Consider the following 21281-nt stretch of genomic DNA (forward strand, 5'->3'; position numbering starts at 1 on the left):
GCGCGCGCATACAGGAGGAGCCCTTGCAAAGGATCATGGGATGGATAACCAATCCGCCATGATGTCGCGACGACACGGTGAAAAAAACGAATTTGGTGGCCTGTTTCGTGGTTTCTACTGATTTCGAGGACTTAAAACCCGCATGACAAAAAGTAACGATAGTCGAGATCGGACCTTGGATAGGTGTTTCTCACTACCGATTCCTGTTCGGGTGTATTTTTAGGGATCGACCGCTGGGTCACCAGCGAGGCAAGCGGCCAAAATGAGCAAGTTATCATTTCGGGCGCGGGCTCTCGATGCCTCGAAACCCATGCCCGTTTACGCGACAGAAGAGCTGCCTGACTTGCCGGATTTTTCGGCAATCAACCGTGCTGTGCCTCAAATGCCGACGGGAATGGAGAAAGAGGAGGAATCGGTAAGATAGCTTCGCACAGAAATATTTGAATACATAATGAGGTCCTCTGGCGGCCATCTTGCTCGAGCGGATTATATTTGGCGCGCACTGAAGTGTGTCGTAAAAAAAAACGCTCGCAAAATTCACCTTTTTTTATTCATTGTTTGGGAAAGTAACATTGAAAAATATGTGGTAAACTATTTGTAGTTTTCTGACTTTATGCAATTTTATTAAGGGTAGAAAATAGGCATTTAAATGCAAGTCACGTGACCAAGAAACCGTCCGCCATGTTGTTTTCCTTACGAATTCTTTCCTCCAGTAATTAAATGATTCCTATCGTGTATTCAAAACAAACATGGTTTTTGATACATTTTTATTAGATGATTGTGAGGGGCATAATTATTTGGATGCATTTGTGCAACGTTTGGCATTTAAAGCTGGCAATAAATTACAATAATGTTGCTTATTCATGTCCTGAAGGTGGGGAAAAAGATTAAAATTAAAATAAATTTTTACAAGTTTGTGTCATGAAAATTTGAATCCATTAATACAAAACTTCAGGTTCAGAAAGCCCTACCCTAGTAAAACATTTTATAACAATTTCTAACATGCTATTGATTATGATTGGCAACAAGCATGACAAGGAGATGATTATCCTTCAATAGTAATTCATATTATTAGGGCCTATAAACACAAAACGTAATGTCACAACAGTTGCAATTTTGACATGATAATTAATAACAAAAATTATCTGGAGAAGTGTCACATTGTCAATGGGCTTTGTCATCATGATCAAAGACCAGAACTGTGGCTATACATGGAATTATGAATGTACTCTGTGCGCACACTATGCGTTGTTATTCGGAGGACTTGCATGTACATGTATGTGCAGTAACTGTGCGAGAGTTCATAATTCCATGTACAGCCACAGGACTGCTATGATCATGACAACACAGACTCCTTAAAGACACTAGACACTATTGGTAATTGTCAAACACTAGTCTTCACAGAGACTCCTTAAGACGGGTTTCAGACAGAATAAAATAGTAAACATATTGCATTCCGAGTACTTTTTAGTTGACCCATTTTTCTTTTTCTCTACAGGAACATCATTTACAGAGAGCCATATCTGCCCAACAGGTTTACGGTTCAGCCAATCCGTTGGTTATTCCTACACCAGACTTTGAGAGATCGGGGGAATATTATGACGCCATTTATGAGAATTCCTACAAGCAGCCCAAGCAGTATGTCCATGTCCAGCGTAAGTTTGAACTATCGTGCTGGTTTTTGAATTTTTGTATTAGATATTGGAACAAAATAACATCGGAAAAAGGTAGTTGTCATTCGGTGGTCCTCCACCTTTACCCTAACTCAACACTATTACTCAACACCCAAATGGCTGGAGTCTGATTATGGTGGTCATACTTGGTTTCATGTAAAGCATCAGTTTCCACAGTCCAACACAATCTTGGTTGCAATCTAGTCAATCTTTCTTTGTTCAACCAAAAGTAATATAATGTAATCTAATCAGAGATCAACTGTCATTGTAGTCGTAACTCCTGAATATTTCTTTTGTCCTGTGAAAAGTTCCAATCAAAAGTTGAATCTACATCCTCGTACATTTTCAACCGGTAACGTAATGTATATATTATTTATCTTTGTGAACAGCACTCAGCATGGAGCAGGACATTCCTGATTATGATATGGATGCAGAAGATGAAGAATGGATGAAGAAACACAGCAAGAACTTTGAAATCACCAGTCTACAATTTGAAGAAATGATGGACAGGCTTGAAAAGGGCAGCGGACAACAGGTTTGTAAACAAACATTGTTTAAACGTTGATGGAAGGGTTCACTGAATGGGTAGCGTCTCAAAAGTTGGAACCGTAGGAACATTCTAAGTGGATTGGATAAGTGTTCAGGCCTGTATGCTTCGCTTTTGAAAAGGCATGGGCACCGAGGCATCTCTTTGGCATTTCAAGGGCATCAAGGCAAAGACCAGGGGGCACGGGGGCAGTCGCCCCGTAAAGTATCAGGGCTGATTATTCCAGCGCTTGCTCATGGACCGTTCCATAGGACTGCCAGTACATTCCACTTTGTCCAAAATACTAATGCGTATATTCACTCATGTCGGATTGCTCCTGTACTTTGGCACTATGATGCGGTCCAGTGGAACGTCTAGCGGTCCAATGGATTGAGAATGTTTTTTTTTTTTGCCCATTGAACGTGCCCGACTTTTGAAATGGACAACAATTTGCCTACATTTCTCCATAAGATTTGAAAGTAATGGAATTGATTTTATCAGGAGCTTTTTTCCTCAAGAAATAGGAGGTCAAACTCTAATATTGCTGTCACATAATAAGAAGACCATATATCAAAATTACATGGCCTGCTGTGTTGCACAAGATTTTGAGGTTTGAATACCAGCCAGCCACAGTGTACTTTGATAATTTGCAATGGCATTATTCCTTTCACTCGTTCTATTCTCTTAATCCTGGCTCTTTGCTGCGGAACCTCATAAAATCTGACAGAAACCCAAATTCATTATGACAATGCAACACCCAAACCTGTGGACCCTTATAACATTGATGTATTCATTTCAGGTTGTGACATTGAAAGAAGCGAAGCTACTCTTAAAAGAAGATGATGATCTTATCATAGCTGTTTATGACTACTGGCTAAACAAACGTCTCAAATCAATGACTGTAAGTATCTGAGATGTACCTTAAGATAATTAGTTATCTAAAACACTTGGTTAAAGTATTGGTTAATTATCTGAAAATATAACCATCTGAAGTACTGTTGTCCTTGTAGAAAACTATCTTTTGAGCTATTCCACCAAAAAATCATTGTATACAGTTAGATCCGATTTCACTTAACAGAGTAATGAACATGTTTTCGTCCACTAGCTACTATCAACCTTTCACCGTTCAATTCTTGTTGCTTTTCAGGGTTGTGGGTTAATTCCTAACGTCAGGCAAGAGAAGCGAGATGGGTCAACGAGTAACAATCCCTATGTGGCCTTCAGGAGGAGAACAGAGAAAATGCAGACGAGGAAAAACAGGAAGAATGACGAGGCGTCGTACGAGAAGATGTTGAAGCTTAGGAGAGATCTTAACAGGGCTGTGTAAGTATCAATGCAATTTCTTAATCTCAATGTACTCTTAGTCTTGGATTATAGACTGATCTGTTAAGCCTTGTGTTGGGTTTGCCAACATTTGATGGATTTTTTTCCTTGTTTTTACAGAACGTTACTGGAGATGGTGAAGAGGCGAGAAAAGAGTAAAAAGGAAGCCGTCCACTTAACGCTAGAGATATTCGAGAAGAGGTAAGACGTAATTTGATGTCACATGTTTCTCCAATCTTGAGAGTTGAAAGAATTGATTTCTAAGCCCAGTACATTGGGGTACTTTTGGGGCTTTAGATGGCAGCAGACTTACCAGGTAAATTTATGGTTCTTGGAAATGTGTGCATGCTCAGATCGATGTAAAGAATGGAAATTTAACTGGTAAGTCTGCTGCCACCTAGTGTTCAAAAGTTTCCCATTCTCTATCTTTGTCAGCTCAGTCAGCTACATATCCCATTTTATTTTCAATTTTGATTGAAAACAAGAACTGTTTGACTCTTTTTTAGTGAGACGCCATTTGTTGTAAAACATTTTTTCTAATCTTGGAGTTGAGTTTTCAAATTTCAAGACCCAATGCAATTGTCCATCTTCCTTAGCCACCTATAAATTGATTTTACAAATACTGATTGCAGTTTTTGATCCATTTCAGTTGTTAGTTATGAGTATATATTTGGTTTGCGGAAACACCATGTGTGTAACTACTTGTTTGGGTAGATTATGTTCTTTTGAGAACTTGTCTTGCTGTTAGTTATGATTTTCAAGTAAGTGAGAATCATACTTGTCGGCTACTTCTGAGTACTGTTCTGTGGTTTGAATTGTCTAGATTTCAAATGGATGATTTCAGCGGTGCCATATTGGCAGACTGTGAAGAGCTCAGCAAGCGACAACCGTCATTCACGATACCTGCAATTCCCAATGGAAACCAATATAGTTCCTGGTCCATCAAAACGGTAAGTGTCTTGGGTCCTGCTTGGTCCATACTTCATGTGAAGAGCAGATACAAAGCGAATTTTCCTGGCACAGAACAATTAGTGAGGAGCTTTGCTTCACTTTCTGTAATTTATGTGAAATATTTCCGAGGTTTTATTGTGTCTTGATGTTTAACAAGCTGTTGGTCAGAATTATGACTTGAGAAGATTTTGTTCCGATTTACAGTTTTTCTCCTCTATATTGCCTCTGTCTCCATTCGACCCACCTGATTTTATTTCTAGATAGGAAGTAGCTACCAAGCTAAGGAACGGGGTGGGATGGGGGCCGCCCTTCTAGGTTAGACATCAAGAGCTTTTATTTCTGTAAAACTCTCAATTTGACTAAGATTTCTCTGGTTCCCTCTAGGAGGACGGTCTTAAAAAGAAGCGAGAATACAAGAAGAGGAAACACAAGGAAGAGAAGAAACTTCGCCAGATGACCAGCTCATCAACAGGAGAAATAGAACCGACCCGCTTTCCAGATATAAGAAGCTCTGAAGAGGAGCTTTCCCCAGTAAGTTATCAGACAAACTTGTTTTTTTGTTCAGAGTTGCCAGCTTGTTTCGCCAGCTTGTTGTCATTATGCATTATCGACAGGCATTATCTTACAGGCATGCAACTCTTCCGCGTTTCCGCGGAATTCCGCGTTTTTTGTTCTTTTTAATTTTTTTTATTAGCCTAATATATGCCTGGCAACAACAGTGTACAACTACAATCATGTAAAATAAGCCTAGTACATGCTAACAATGCACCTAAGAGCATAATAAACCTCAACATTTTCTAGGGTACCATTGTGGGTATCCCGTGGCGTTTCGGCTGCCTCGCTCCGCACATGCGTTGTGCCTTTAAAAATTTTCCTCTTTTTTTTTCAACGGGCAGTTGCATGCCTGGTTTAGATGGGTTTCAGTAAACCGTGAGAAAGTTGTGCTTTCCAAGCCGAGTCATTTTAATATGAATATATTGATGTCGCTGTTTTCGCTGATATAATAATAGTATGAGTTATAACACCCCTTACCTGGTTACAAAGATACTGCAGTTTTGTTTGCTTAGAGCACATCACAAGATGTGTTTTATTTTTACTAGAAACTGCGCGTACGGGACGTGCTATAGTTGTAGCAACCAATGTACTATACACATAGCAACAACAGCTTCTTGGTACATTGCTGCTAAAGCTGTAGCCAAAGACTCTTTGAGTCGAACACGGCCATATGTTGATAACAGTACCAGGGTTTAATCGGTTTGCATACTCTAGTTCCCCTAAGTTATTTTATTTTAAATATTTTCTTCTTGTAGCCAGTTACCAGGAGTGGCTTTTAGCCTTGTTTGGGGTGAACTTGCAAAGTTATGTTTAATTAAATTTTTCTTTTTAATTGTTGATTAAGCAGCAGGTGCAATCAACGTCCGATCCTGAGGAGGAGACCGATCCTGATGGTGTCTTTGCCTTCCGTCGCAAGAAAGGCTGTCACTATGTCGCTGTAAGTACCTGTTGCACTCACAAACTATGTATAAGGGGTGCTGTAAAGACTTGACATACCAGAGCCGACGACTTTTCCTGAATTTGCAGAAAGTTTTCTGAAAACAAACCAATCTTTCCATGTTCTGATGAACAAATTTAAAAATCTCCCTGAGTATGGAACTTTCCTTATTATTTTGAATGTAATTCCAAATAAAGTTAGGGTCGGTCGAGTAACCAGAAACATGGCTTAAAGATGCTATGTCAGATTTCTGGCCGATTTGACCCAAAAATTTTGATATAAAATTCAATAGGTATTTTGATGGGGGTCGAGAAAGTTACAAGCTTTCATTTGAGCCATTGCTCGAAAAAGTCCGCCAATTATTAGTAGCAGTGTTATTATTAATATGTGTTTTATAAGAAACGTTTTAAATTTTTGTCATGGTTCCTGGCCATTAAAAGTAAAGGTTAAACTTTTTTTTTTTAGAGCGGGAGATACTCTTTGAAAGACCATTCACTCAAAAAAAAAAAATTTTTTATTGTTTGGGGCCAAAAATCTGACATAGCATCTTTAATGGAACGAAGCTGTAGCTCAGTTAGTCAACTCCTATTTTTAAATCAGTGTTGAAAGTTTGTTTCGAGGGATTGGTTTAGAGTAGATTTGGATATTTATTCTCTTACAATAACAATAATTATTTTTCAAAAGAGCTTCACAAGCCAGTTTCTTAAATCTATTCCCCATTTGTGTTTGTCGCACAGCCTCATCCTGAGCTGTCCCGAGGCTGGCCGTGGTCAGATGAACAGCCCAGAGCAATTACAGACAACAGGTATCGTTACAGCTGCACATCACTAAGGGAGCCAAGAAGATGTATCGGATTGGCTAGAAGGAGAGTAGGCAGAGGTGGAAGGTAAGTCACGTTTAACCTTAGCCAACCACAGCCCACTGGTGTTTTTGCACTGGTCGATGTCTCGATAATATCGTCACGGTACCATATTGAGGACAATATCGTCAGTATTGTTTTTGGTGTTGAAAATATATAATTATTGTGACAAAGACAATATCGACTGTTTGCTAAAACAGTGCGCCTTCATAAGCTATACAGTCTTTGAATTGTTCCGCAAAGGGATTTTTAGTATCGTTAGCAATTGCATAATATAGACGGTTGGTTGTGAACACCAGTGTTTGTTTGGGTTTGTGTGTCGTGAAACCGCAGTACAGAGTTAAAAGTTCAGACTTTGATTGGCTCGTGGCATCACATGACGGCCGGACAGAAACTTTCAGGTATCACTGAAACAGGATGAACAAGCTTGGCACAGACTGATTGCCTGACTTCCAATTTGCTGATTCCTGATTGGCCGAAATGCGCTCGATCAGTGCGAATATTTATGACATAATGCTTCTCATAGCGCTGCCATCCCATAGTATACATCACTTCGATCCAGTAGATGTTCTATAGCGTGCTATACTTTATCATTGGGGGATGAAGGAACAGCTTGTTGCGATGGGTGCAAGCTGCAGGGAAAAATCTCTTGCTGAGCAAGCACTATGTGTCGGGAAATGATGGGTGCACTGAAATGTCTATGTATTTACACGGAAATTTCATTGATTGGGAACTGCTGCTATTTATTTTACACAGAGTCCTGCTAGACAGAGCATGGACACCGTTCCAGAATTACAAGGAGCTTGACGACTGTTTATTAAACCCTCCTCCAACTGAGCCTATCATGTCACCACTGCGGTCCCCTTCATTAAGCTCGTCACAAACAAGTCTTCCACTAAGTGTTCTTCTGGACGAGATCAGGGCCAAAAGAATGTAAGTACCAACCCCCTTCCTGGTTCAAGAAATTCTCAGTGATTCTTAAAAGTTTCATAGAGGATTGGTAGAGCTGACGGAATAGCTGTATACAGTGTTCATGCTTCGTGTGATCAACAAACCGTTGTCCTCAATTTTGGTTCTCACAATTGTAACCAGCTGCTGCCACTTTTTAAAGGTTTTCATATACAGTTTTCCTGGATGTGATGACATATCAGAGGGAAATATTTCACAGAGAAAATGGTTTCAGTATGATCTTCATAATCAGTCGGCTTTCAGACTAAAATTAAACCATAATGTTTTATCCATACCAATCCTGTATAATACAAGTACTCTAATTGATTTTGAATTCATTACTTCTTAATATATATCTCAAAGTAAAATTTTGAAGTAAAGAGAAAGTTAAAGTGAGTTTCCTCGTCTGGAGTGGAGATAGTTGAACATGAGCTGAAGTTGTTTCTTGTTTCTTGTTTGTGTTCATTTAGGCTGCACTTCAGACCAAAAACACCCCCACCCCCAATCCAACCGGCCCCATCTCCACCGTTGCCCCAACTGCCACCATCACAGGTTCCTATGGAGGAAAGTCTGGAGTCGCTTCTACCGAGTGGCTCATTTCCCACGATAGAAACTCCAAGCAGGCTACCCCAGCAAATTCTGACCGATAGCGATGGCGTACCCGAGGGTGACGTGGCCCCCACGCAAACACTGCCCTCGTTGGCTCCGTCAGATTCCATCGTCCCGTTGCTCGAATCTCAGGACTTGCAAACAGTCGAGGTGGACGTTGTGAACTCAGACAGCTCCTCGGAGCTGAACACTTCATTTGGGTCTCTCCCAACATCGAGGTTTACGTTGGAACCGAGTAGGGAACTTACTAAGCACAAATCAATGGTCGTGGAACCTCTGCCCGTGTTAGTCCCACCGACTACTTTGAAAGTCAAGGAGAATCACGCTAACACAGTGAACACACTGCTGAATCACAAGGCCCTCTTAGAAGCTACTACCAAAGGTACGTCACCAAGGGTTGCTGAATTTTCTTGTCCAGCTGAAGCCCTCAGCGTTTTGAGTAATTTTCACCTCAATAGCAGGCCTTCAACATCGATTCGGAAAGGGCACAGCAATTTTCCTCTGATAAGGGGGGAACTTCTATGAGAAAAATATATTATTTGTATTGAAACGTTGCAAAGGGCACCACAGCAAAAGCACAGTGCACTACGGCATTGCTGTGGGTTCCACGTGTTAATTCAAGGCCTGCCTTAGATGTTTATCCGAAAGAGTTTCATGCTTGTATCCCAACTCTGATCAAGAATTTCTCTATTAAAAATCAACGATTTTGCGGAAAAATTGAAACTGAACTTGATATCTCAAGAACAAGTGAAACCTTCACTTTGTATTTTTCTTCACATTATTGTCATTGAGATGAGGCCTCGAGGTAGATCAATCAAAATGATACAAAAATTCCTTTATCATTGGTACCTTTTTTGTTCTGACCCTCCCAGTTCCCACTGGTCATTCCACGGCACCCGCCGCAACAGTACTACAGCTTAACTACCCACTAGGCGTGGCTAAACCGAGCAACCCCACGGCGGCAACGCCCACTACTACCACGCCCTCTAACGCCCAAACCCCTAACGATGGGATTGTAACGAACTCAGTCGACGTCATAATGCAATCTTCGTCAGAAGCTGGGGTCGTTTCGGACTCTCTCTTGAAAGGCAACTTGATGAGAGAGAAGAATAAGGGAGGATTCGACGGAACTAACGTCGTTGTCTCGTCGACACAGAATGTTTCTCTTGCTAATGCTGTCAAAAGGATATCACAGGCAAATAATATAGACGTTATATCAAGGTAAGCATTGGTGGACACTGTTGGTGATTACTCAAAATAGTTATTAGCATAAAACCTCACTTGATTACGAGTAATGGGGAGAGGTTGATAGTATAAAACATTGTGAGAAACAGCTCCCTCTGAAGTGACGTCATTTTTGAGAAAGAAGTAATTTTCCACGAATTTGATTTCGAGACCTCGGACTTAGAATTTTGAGGTCTCGAAATGAAGCATCTGAAAGCACACAACTTCGTGTGACCATGGTGCGACAAGGGTGTTTTTTTCTTTCATTAATATCTCGCAACTTTGACGACCGATTGATCTCAAATTTTCACAGGTTTATTATTTTATGCATATGTTGAGATACAGCAAGTGAGAAGACAATTACCAATAGTGTCCAGTGTCTTTAAGGGTTGTGTAACTAAAATGAAGCCTGACAAAAATTGTAATTTATTTTCCCTGCTGTAAGTTTTTTCTGAATCCTTCTGCTACTGGTAACATTTTCCAGCCAGTTGACCATTTGGAAACTTCCACGTAATTTTTATGGTAGCTCAAATGTGTACAGAACTGTGTGCTTATTTTCGGTAACTAATGGATACCAGGGACAAAACAACAAAAAAGGGCGGGGGGAAAGGACTCCTTTAGGGAATTCCAAAGATTGGGGTTTCTCTACAAGGAATTTTGTTCACAAAGTCTATGGGAATATGTGCAGTGCATGGACAAAGGCAAGAGAAAAAAAATCACCAAATAGGAATCATTCGGGAACCTTGTTTCAATTCAGTTTGCTTTGGCCAAACATCCACCAAACTTGGGTCCAATATGCCCCACAGTTAATACATGAATCTCCTGTTGAACTTGAAATCCTTCCAGAGTTCTTATACGTCACTTTCTTCTCTCACTTCAGAGACAAACACGAGGACTCGAACCACTCACTAGACAGCGCTTGTATACCCAACAACAAATCTGTAGTCATGGAGGTAACGTGACCCGCTTCAGGTTACCTTACAAGCTGCTGATGAAACGACAGTCTTTGGACACGCAAGACGGATGTGAACCCCCCCTACAAACTGTGAAACGCCATGGTATAGTAGGATGTAGCTGACAAGATGGACGCCCGTGTCCTTGTGAGGAGAGATCTAAATATTTGTCCGATCCAATGTCCATACACTAGCCACTTTGTATTGTACGATCGTATTTAGTCAACACCATGGTCAGTTCTACGGTTCAGGGATTAAATTAAGTGTAAACCTAGCCTTAAGATGTAAAACAACAAAGAAAGGTAACCCAAAACTTTTTTTTTTTACACAAAAACATTTCTTCATTTATGAAGAAGTTATCATCGCGTCCTTTCAATAGAGCTTAACAGTTTTCTAAGAATAAACCAGTGTTCAAATTAGTCTGGTGCCCATCAAAATTTTGATTTTCCATACTAGTTTGTGCTGGATGGTCTGGACACCAAACAACTTACCATCTATGTATGGTTTGGCTCATGTATTTTCCTATCAGGAATTGACTTTGAGTGAAGTAGTTGACCCCTCTCCCCCTGGAGCTGTCATGGAGAACATCTGGACTCAAAGTAGCCAAAAATAAAAACGATATTTCAGGAAGTTGTGGTAATGAAATTTTATAGAAAAACAATGGCCCCATGTGGTCTCGGTATACATAGGCTGGATGCTAATTAGGAGCACATTGCTGTATAAAGATAAAAATGAAATAAAAATGAAATTCAAACAATTGATTCCAGGAGATTTTACCCAGACGGTCGGGTTCTTCATATAAAATTTGAGGTTTGTTCAGCGAAATGACATAATCTTATGTACTGTAGTTAGGTACAAGGCTGTAGCGTTACAAGTTTTAGACTAAAAAAAACATGCAGATAATCTGTTTAACATGGCTGCATAATGGCAATGTTCAGAATGTTGTGTCTTTTCTGAGACGGTATTTTACTGTACCTTAAGCATCTTCTATTCATCATGAGAACCGTCAATTTGTCGTTCCCTAAAACTAAGACCAGAAATCAAGGTGTCAGTAGAATATTGAGCTTAATGCATCATGCCGAAAAAAAAGGAAGACAAAAATCCCTGGCATTTAGCCATACTGCTTAATCCTTTGAAACTGGATTAAAATGGATTACACACATCCTTGACAGCTAAACAGACTTTCAGCCTAGAGGAGATTAGCACACACAAGGGATGTAGCATAAACTTTCTGAAGAGGAAGACATTTTAAGTATAAAAAAAATCCTTAAAAAACAAAATCTAAATAAAGATGATGGGTTGATCTAAGGTTACGACAGGTTCGTCTGCTTTTGTAGGTCCTCCATCGGCGTATGTTAATAATGTTATTATAATTGGTAAAATGTCCAGTGTTGAAACAAAAATGTAAACCATGTGCTTTGTTAAAAAAGTGGGGGAAAAAACAAAAGGACCGAATTTTCCTAAAAAATTGCTTGACGTGTAGTGAATGTAAAATGAATCTTTATAAAAAAATACAAATTTTTGAGTGAGACACACAAAAAGGTTTACTTAGGTGGGGGATAAAAAAGTCACTTTGAATTTAACTCGACCCATTTTGATGGCTTTCTGGTTTGGGTCAACTTTTTTTACCTGATATCTGTATTGTACAACCATCCAACATTAAACTTTATAAACGTTCCAAAGATAGCAAAGCAGGGTTTATTCAACGTGATGAGAATCCCAATAGCATTTATCTATCATCTTGTCATCCATTTCAATTCAGTGCCTTGTTAATTTGTATGCAAGGTTGCCTTGGTTTGCTTCAGAACCCTTAAGATACCTCATACTTCTTCCCTCCTCCCCCCTCCTTGTCTCCTGAAGATTTTCCCATTTTGATTCTGCAGTATAGACCGTAGTGAATACGATGTCACCGTTCAAATATCTGACCTACAACATGGCGCCAATGTGCGTGTGCGTGCATGTGCCGTAGAAATCAAACCGGGAATGTTGCGTGCTGCGTGCCTCATTGATGTACGCGTTTGGACGCGCATAGGTTTGCCCTACAAGATAGCGACTTACCTAGCAAAAAAGAGGTTATTCAGTACGGTCTATTGGTTCTCCGTTTTGTAGAGACTAAATTGTGAACGACCAAAGTGCAATGTCATCTTGTTGACAGCTTCTGCTTAGAACATTGCTCAAGTAGTCGGGCCCAGGTCATGGGAATTATATTACACAGTTTGTATGCGATCGCTTTAGGGAACAAGACCTTTCTTTGAACAGTACACCTCCTGTATGTCACTCAATAGCAATACATTAATTAGAATGATATCAATGCATTGTTGATTACTATGCTTTACAGTTCAGCTGTGATAGGCTACAAATCATGGTGGTATTAGTAATAAGGGATTCCAGTCTAGTTTGACCTACTCCATTTTAAAGGAACACGTTGCCCATGGATCGGACGAGTTGGTCAAAACAAAAGCGTTTGTAACCGTCTTTTATAAAAAGCATATGGTTGGAAAGATGTTTTAAAAGTAGAATACAATGATCCACACAAGTTTGCCTCGAAATTGCGTGGTTTTCCTTCTACTGTGCGAACTAACATGGTCGGCCATTTATGGGAGTCAAAATTTTGACCCCCATAAATGGCCGACGTGTTAGTCGACGAGGTAAAAGGAAAACCACGCAATTTCGAGGCATGTTTGTGTGGATCATTGTATTCTACTTTTACAACATCTTTCTACCCATATGCATTTTATAACAAACGGTTACAAACGCTTTTCAAAGACCAACTCGACCGATCCAAGGCAACGTGTTCCTTTAAAGTCAAAGTGCTCAACCACAATCATTGGTACATTTTGTTTTTTACAAATTCTCCAAATGAACAACAGATAAATAGTGAGTGACTCTTTGCAGATCTTGTATTTGACAAACTCGAGCACTTTTAATCATTATTGACACAGCGATTGTTAAAGACAGTGGACACTATTGGTAATTGTCAAAGACCAGTCTTCTCACTTGGTGTATCTCATCATTGCATGAAATAACAAACCTGTGGAAATTTGAGCTCAATCGTTCATCGAAGTTGCGAGGTAATAGGGAAAGAAAAAAACACCCTTGTTGCACGAAGTTGTGTGCTTTCAGATGTTTGATTTCCAGACCTCAAAATCTAATTCTGAGGTCTTGAAATCAAATTCAAGGAAAATTACTTCTTTCTCAAAAACTACGTTACTTCAGAGGGAGCCGTTCCCATTACTCGTTATCAAGTAAGGTTTTATGCTAATTATTTTGAGTAATTACCAATAGTGTCCACTGCCTTTAATTGCTACACTATATTGCTACACTATATAAATAACATTGAGATAACTGCTGTATCAGTAGTTTTCATAGTATAGACACAAGCAAAGTTGTTGACCCACAATTGTGGTTGTGCACGAAGTAAAATAACACAAGATGGCATATCAGCTACTCTTAAACCATAATTCATGGCATGTTTATGACATGTTTGTTCCCCATCACAATGCAAAGCGAAACTTCCAAATTTTTCACGAATGAAGTATACTTGGTATTTTTGCAGGAAAATTTGCGACAGTCAACATTATTGACGTGAGATAATAGTGAAATGGTCATTGTCTGGTCGTTACTTAGAAATATTGATTTGAAGGGAGGCATCTGTTGTGAAGTCCATAAACATACATTTATCCATTTTGAAAATGCATTGTCATTGCCCCTTGATAAACAAACTTTTAAACGCAGAATCGAGAATATGCAACTGAAAAAAAAAGGTTCCTTGTCTGCCCTTTATAGTAAGATTTAGATCACAGGCATGGTACTTCACGGAGACAACAAAGGGGTGCCCTTGAAATTCTCCAGTAGAAATTTACAATGTCCTCATATAGGGTGCCCTTTACTAAGGAGAAAATGCCTTGGTGCCCTTGCCCTTTCAAAAACAAAGCATACAAGCCTGAGATCATCTGTGACAGTTATTTTAGACTGAGGTTTTAATAAGACAACAATTGTTACGAATTTTCTTCAAGATCGACCAGAAAAGGCTTGCCTCTCATACCAAGCTCTTCATGATTCAAAATTCCAACTTCAACTTCTTCAAATATTAGATGTGGAGATAAAATTGAATTATTTCTGACGATTCCTTTTTGGATGCAATGAATTCAGTTTGCTTGACTTTGATTTTCTGGTCGTGTGGATAGCTGACCGTCAAGCAGATCGCAGACTTTGTGATCGATGAATGCGCAAAGCTCGTAGTGGGTAACTGGGGCTACATGTTAGTCCCGAGTGGGGTTTCTTTATCTGTTTTTTTTTTTTATATATATATATTTTTATGGACATTGGACTAGATCGGTACAACAGTATGGCTAGCTGTCTTATAGTTAAAGCATTGTGTATTGTTGGTAACTTAATATAAACACCATACTTAAAGCGGGTTGTAATGAAATATAGGCTTTAAAAAAAAAAAAAGGTGGCAAACATGCATATTAAATGTTCACGTCACCATGTATGAATAGTGTGTACGGCAAAATGTTCTTTCCCTTCATGGTTCCAAAGTTGGTTCCAAAGTTTGATCCAAAGTATACGTCATAGTTGCTGTCTTAAACCCTAGTCACTTGTTTCTGTGCCTAAGTTTGTAATTGTATTCATTTACCTTGCAGAAGTGGTATACTATAATAGCTTGGACTATATTACCTCCACTGGTCTTGTTTAATTATGTTAATCATTTTTACTGAGCTTAAAATGCCACTGGTATTCAGTCATTTTGCATTTGGGCACATGCACCCTTTATATATAATTATCGTTGCTTGATCTTTGGCCGTTTAAGAATAAACCTTAGGTATTGACGTCATACAGTCACCGTCTCCAAGGTTAACCGATGATGGAACAATGTAAATGACGGGTGAAGTGACATGCCTGGAATTTAAGCTTTGAGAGGGCAAGGCCTTTTTCATTTTGTAAAGGGCACTCCCATTGTAAAATCTTAAAGTCTATGGAAACTTTTTGAAGGGGCACCAAGGCAAAGACCAGGGGCAACAAAAGCCACGGCCTCCGTGGCCTGCCTGTAATTCCAGGGCTGTAGTGTGGGTAACCTTCCTGCAGACCTGTATGTGATGGGCATTGTAGTGACGTCAAGTGCGTTAAGGTTTATTGATCAAGTTTAACTGCACAACTATGGAGGGAAAGATAGAAGCCATGACTTAACATTCAAAGTGGTTTATCTCTAACTATAAAAGCCATTTTTCCTTTTTTTATTGTAATAAATGAAACAAAATGTGAATGTGTCGAGGAAAACAAAAAAACTGAATGTGACATTCTGTACAAATTGTAAAATTTTATATTCAGAGGAAACTGTTCGCAGTGGTGTATGACCACAGCGTCTTGTTGCAGTTTTTTTCTTGTGTACATAGTATTGTATTTTTTCCCCTGTGGACGAAGGAATTTAGAAGTGGAAGAATTAAAATTATACTCAATATGAGAATTGACATACTGGGTGATACCTAATGATAATATTGTGTTGTGTCAACTTTATTTTGGTCTTGCTGGTTTTGTTGGAAACCAAACGAACCTGCAGTCAACACGCAGCCTACTGCAAAGCGCTTCCTTTTACTTGCTACGTGTGCATGGCTGTTGGAGTTATGCAGGTGAAATAAGTTTTGATGTTCTATTTTGTGTTGAGCCAAGTCCTCATCAAATCCATTCTGCAGAGTCGTTGGAAGTTTTCAAGAAACATCTAAAAACTGTCCTATTCAGCTGTTGATTGCTGAGTAGTGCCTTTCCCATTATTTGCGCCTTTATTTATTTGCTTCGCTTAATGTTTTGTTGTGCTAGTTGTAATAAGCTGTGGTAACCAGATTAAGAGCACTCTATAAATTCCCACTAAAATTGCCAAAAAAAGTGAATGGCTAGATTCCCACTATTGCAAAAGAACTAGTTATTTGCTTAACTCCCACTGTTACTGCAAAAAAATAGTTAAAGCCATTGAACACTTTCGGTAAACAGTATTGTCCAAGGCCCACACTATGTGTATCACAACTCATATATAAAATAAACCTGTGAAAATTTAGGCTCAATCGGTCATCGGAGTCGGGAGAAAATAACGGGAAAACCCACCCTTGTTTCCGCACGTTTCACCGTGTCATGACATGTGTGTACTATAAATCTGTAATTTTCGTAGTCGAGAATTAATAATTGTTTTAATTTTTTCTCAAAAAGTAAAGAATTTCATGGAATAATATTTCAAGAGAAGTCTTTTACCATTACCTTCTGTAAACCCTGTAAGTAATTTGTAAATCTGTGAACTTATTTTTTTTTCTGTACCGAAAGTGTCTAATGGCTTTAATGACTAAATTCTCAATATTATTGAAAACAAAATAGTTAATGGCCAAGTTCCCACAATTATTGTCCAAAATGTAGTGAATTGCTAAATTCCCACAATTATTGCTCCCAAAATAGTTATTGGCTAAATTCCCACTATTATTGCAAAAAAATAATTAATGGGTGAATTCCCACTATTATTGCAAAAAAATAGTTATTGGCTAAATTCCCAATATTGTTGAAAAAAAAAAGTGAATTGCTAAATTCCCACTATTATTGCAAACAAAATGTAGTGGCTAAATTCCCAATAATATTGCAAACAAATAGTTGATGGCTAAATCCCACAATTATTGCCAAAAAAATAATTATTGGCTAAATTCCCACTAATGCTGAAAAAATAATTTATGGCTAAATTCCCACAATTATTGCAAACAAAAATAGTTAATGGCTAAATTCCAACTTTTGTTGCAAAACAAAAAGTTATGGGCTAAATTCCCACTAAAAGTTACCAGCCAAAGCTCAACGAGTCAAACCAAGTCAAACAAAGTCAAACAAAGACTTGCACTTAGAAAGAAAAAATCTTCACTACCATCTCAAGTTTATTGCAACTCGCTGCTAGTATAGAGCTACAGAAGCTTTATCTTATAACTCGCTTTACACTAAATTACTGTAATTCTAGTTTTAACCCACCACAAATTTAAATGCTACACGTTATTTTAGCTTGGCACGAGATTCCTCGGCGGATTAAAGACAAATTGCACGAGAGACAAACACCATTTTGAAAAGATTTTGAAAAATGAATCAGCAAAGCACGCTTCGTCCATTAATCCATCCCTCTTTAAAATGGAGAAAGAGTTATTGAGCTTGAACTGGGGAAAATCACCGCTTATTAAAGGAACACGTTGCCTTGGATCGGTCGAGTTGGTCTTTGAAAAGCAAACTTGTGTGGATCATTGTATTCTACTTTTAAAACATCTTTTCAACCATATGCATTTTATAAAAAACGGTTACAAACGGTTTTTATTGACCAACTCGTCCGATCCAAGGCAACGTGTTCCTTTAACCAATTTATCTAAGATGGTTTCGTTTCGTAGCCATTGATGTATTTTTGTAAGACAAATGAGAAGTTGAACGAAAGTGTCTGTGGTGTTATGACATTATGTTTTTAGGTTTTTTTCATTGTTTGATGTAATGGGAGCCAATTCAATCTAGTAACTTTCACAAATAGGTTGAGATATTTTTTTTCTTGTTTTGCTTAGCAAATAATTTGCTTGTTTTTTTTCTGCTGTTTGCTTGCGTTATGAAGCAAAACTCAAAAGTTGTTAAATTAGCAACACCCTTCACCTCAAATTGTTTTCAAATTAGTTTTGACATGGCAATAGAGGGCATTAATGTTATACAAAATCACAGACAAGATAATATTTCTTAAACCTTCAACTAAAAATTAACAAATCCTGGTAAAGCAATTAAAAGCAATTAAATAAAACAATAGCTTTAAAGTAACCCTTTTATTTTAGTAGCCAAATGCTCGTTAAAATATAAAAACCACCCACAGCTTGTGTTGAAAGATTGTCACACCATTTCAACATGCATCAATTCTACCATTTTAACAAGCTATATACTACATTTAAAACTATGGAAAAATAACCAAGTAACATAAAAGAAAAAAAGAAAAAAATTAAGCACTTGGTTAAGCACTCGGGTTAATTTTAGAACATTTCCTTACGACAGCAAATTAACTAGAATTATTGTCTTCAATTTTAAATTTCTTTTCTTCAAAGTGTGTAATGCCACTGAAGTTGTACATCTTGTACAATATTTTGATCGTTACCAAAAGAAACCCAGATCCTGATAGAAACACAGATCCTAAAGTTCTAAACGAAACAATTGCACAAAGAGAACAAAAGGAATGTTGACAGTACATAAACAAGTCCATCACATAAAGTAAATTGCAAAAAATAAAATAAAAACATAATCTGCCAGAGTAGAAAATAGGCTGAATATTATTTAGTTATATTTGACCATGATTTTTAATACTTCACTACCATAGACAATGGGGTATTAGCTCACTAAACACAGAGTTCTAATATTCAGCCATACATAGTATTTCTTATAATTGCATTAAAACACATGTATCTCTAAATGTTAAACATTTCAGATACTTCTTAAATATATTTTATCATTTTCCATAATTATAGAATCAGATTTTTTTTATACTGTGGATCTTTTAACACAATTTGTGTTTTCCACTACAAGACTAAGGTTCAACAACCAATTGTTTTCAGGAAGTAGTATACTTGTTTTCATTTTGAAAATGTCAAAACAGAAACAGAAATAAATTGCAGTGCACATTTTTTCTCTTAAAATAAAAAAAAATAACTACCCATTTTATCACTTACACTGATGCCATTTTGATTACAATTAAGATCAACAAGAAATGAAAACAAACCTTCATAGTTTGTTTCTCAACCGAAGATATCACAAGCAATATATTCCACATAAAATATATCCTTTAAAAATGTCTTGAGACTTTCATGAAGTAAAAATATAGAAACACCAAATCTTCAAAGGCATTCAGAACTCTTTAATAGACGCTTCTTGTCTTCAGTTATACCACACCTGGGTCAAAGAGCTTCAAAGAGCTGCTTAAGCAGAAAATATTGCTTGACACATTTCTGCTGAGCAGGATACCGGTACATGTTATTTGGCTGGTAACCTTACTCTGGTAAGCGAAATTTTGTCATGCTAAGCAACTTTTTAAGCAGCTCTATGAAATTGGGCCCTGGTAATCCTGTCATTTTCACATAACAGAATGAAATACCAAACTCAGAGAATATGTTAAAATAGACAAGAAGAATATCAAAACTATGCCAGCAATCTGTCTCCTCACATAGTTTGAATTCATACAGTGGAAGTGCTTCACAGTGACACAGTAACGTCAAGTCATACTTATTACAAGACAGGAGTTGAAACCAACAGTTCTTTTCAGAACCACCCCAACTCGTTACAGATAGTCATTACATGGTGTTACCGCAAACCTTTCCATATTGTATTTCCACCATGCAAAGTTTAAAATCCTACTTATTACAAGACAGTTCAGAAACCAGTTTATGTCAAACGAGGCAATTTACAGGCAACCAATTTCAGGCAATCTCTAAGAAGAAAAGGCGTCCACATTTGAATGCTCACCTATTTTTCTTGGGGATTGTAAGACATTGTTTAAGAAATTACTAAAGTAGTCCTGTAGCATATGCACTGCAGTTGGCTGCCTCCGAGTTGTAAAAGGTTCCCTCATGTGACACGGCTCTCACACCGAACAGAAAAGTTATTTGAAAACGGAAGAAAATTAGAAAAGAAATTGCGTAGATTTCTGTAAAATATAAAGTAAAATATAAACTAATTCTCTAAATCTAAGTGATGTATCCTAAAACACGACTCTAATATCTCAATAGGTACAAATTATATGAAAATTGTGTTATTTCAACTAACTCCTCCTTAAAGGAACAAAATCAATTTCAAAATTATGATCAGTTTGAGTTTCTTCAATCATTTCAGATTGATTTGCACCTTTAAAGTCAACAGATCCTGCTCAAAAGAAGGCATGTTCAAATTCTAATGAAGTAGATATTTGTTTTGACTTGATCTATAGTCTGTCTCCATGGAAACAGAATAATGTCTAGTATTAACTACATCAATACATTTTAAAGTATTTTTTTTAGTAATGTCTACATCAATACAGACATGAACACACACCAACATTCACTAAACCTACTGCAGTCATTGCCATATATATATATATACTTTATATATTAAACTACATGTAGAGTAAGAATCCACTTCACTGGTTGGCCATCCTTCCGCTTTCTTTCCTTTCTCAGCTCTTCCAACGGCAAGGTTTCCGTTTCTTCAGAAGTTCCTCTTGAATCTTCCTGGGATGAATCACTCTGTGAGTTTCAGTGCCTTTGCCATGGCCTCGGTTGCCTTGGCAACAAATAGCTGTTGACAAACAAAAAGGTTGATGAGTTTTTGAGGATTTAAATAATACAGTCCTGCCCTAGTAAATTTTTCTTTGTTCACCAAAAATTATTAAAAATTTCCCTTGATGTTGTTTACTTGATATTTTAAAAAAATAAGTCGCATTCCCTTAAGGTGATCCCGCTACTGCTGCTTCCCAGGATGTATCGTAAACTTGGTACCGCCAGCATTAGGGCTAGATAGCTCAGTTGGTAGAGCTCTGAAACGCTAATCTGAAGGTCGCAGGTTCAAGGCCTCCTCTAGTTTGTTTTTTCGTTGTTCAACCCATTGATTTTTGAATCATTTTGGGTTAAACAAAGAAAAACTTACTGCAACTGGAACTCATGATTTGGAGACAACAGTACATTTTCAGTGCAACTTTACCCCTTTCAAGAAAACGAAGGTC

General features: G+C 38.0%; 2 protein-coding genes across 10 annotated transcripts in view; one reads left to right on the forward strand and one right to left on the reverse strand.

Annotated features, from left to right (window-relative positions):
- Positions 1-57: 57 nt before the first annotated feature.
- LOC139937162 (enhancer of polycomb homolog 1-like) lies at positions 58-16048 on the forward strand. The gene is made up of 14 exons (XM_071932207.1): positions 58-415; positions 1499-1655; positions 2063-2208; positions 2999-3100; positions 3347-3522; positions 3643-3723; positions 4346-4472; positions 4858-5004; positions 5876-5965; positions 6703-6851; positions 7581-7757; positions 8243-8763; positions 9254-9602; positions 10486-16048. The coding sequence occupies exons 1-14, from the start codon at positions 263-265 to the stop codon at positions 10565-10567; spliced, it is 2457 nt and encodes an 818-aa protein (XP_071788308.1). The 5' UTR covers positions 58-262; the 3' UTR covers positions 10568-16048.
- Positions 16049-17437: 1389 nt separating this feature from the next.
- The window catches only part of LOC139936946 (intermembrane lipid transfer protein VPS13A-like), an 88524-nt gene continuing 84680 nt past the window's right edge, over positions 17438-21281 (reverse strand). For all 9 annotated transcript variants that reach the window (XM_071931801.1, XM_071931808.1, XM_071931802.1 and 6 more), the window contains one exon: positions 17438-20857. In XM_071931801.1, coding sequence (XP_071787902.1) covers positions 20801-20857 — 57 coding nt within the window. In that variant the 3' untranslated portion in view covers positions 17438-20800. The remainder of the gene's footprint in view (positions 20858-21281) is intronic.

Source organism: Asterias amurensis, chromosome 5 (genome assembly GCF_032118995.1).
Source record: "Asterias amurensis chromosome 5, ASM3211899v1".
Classification (NCBI taxonomy): Eukaryota; Metazoa; Echinodermata; class Asteroidea; order Forcipulatida; family Asteriidae; genus Asterias; species Asterias amurensis.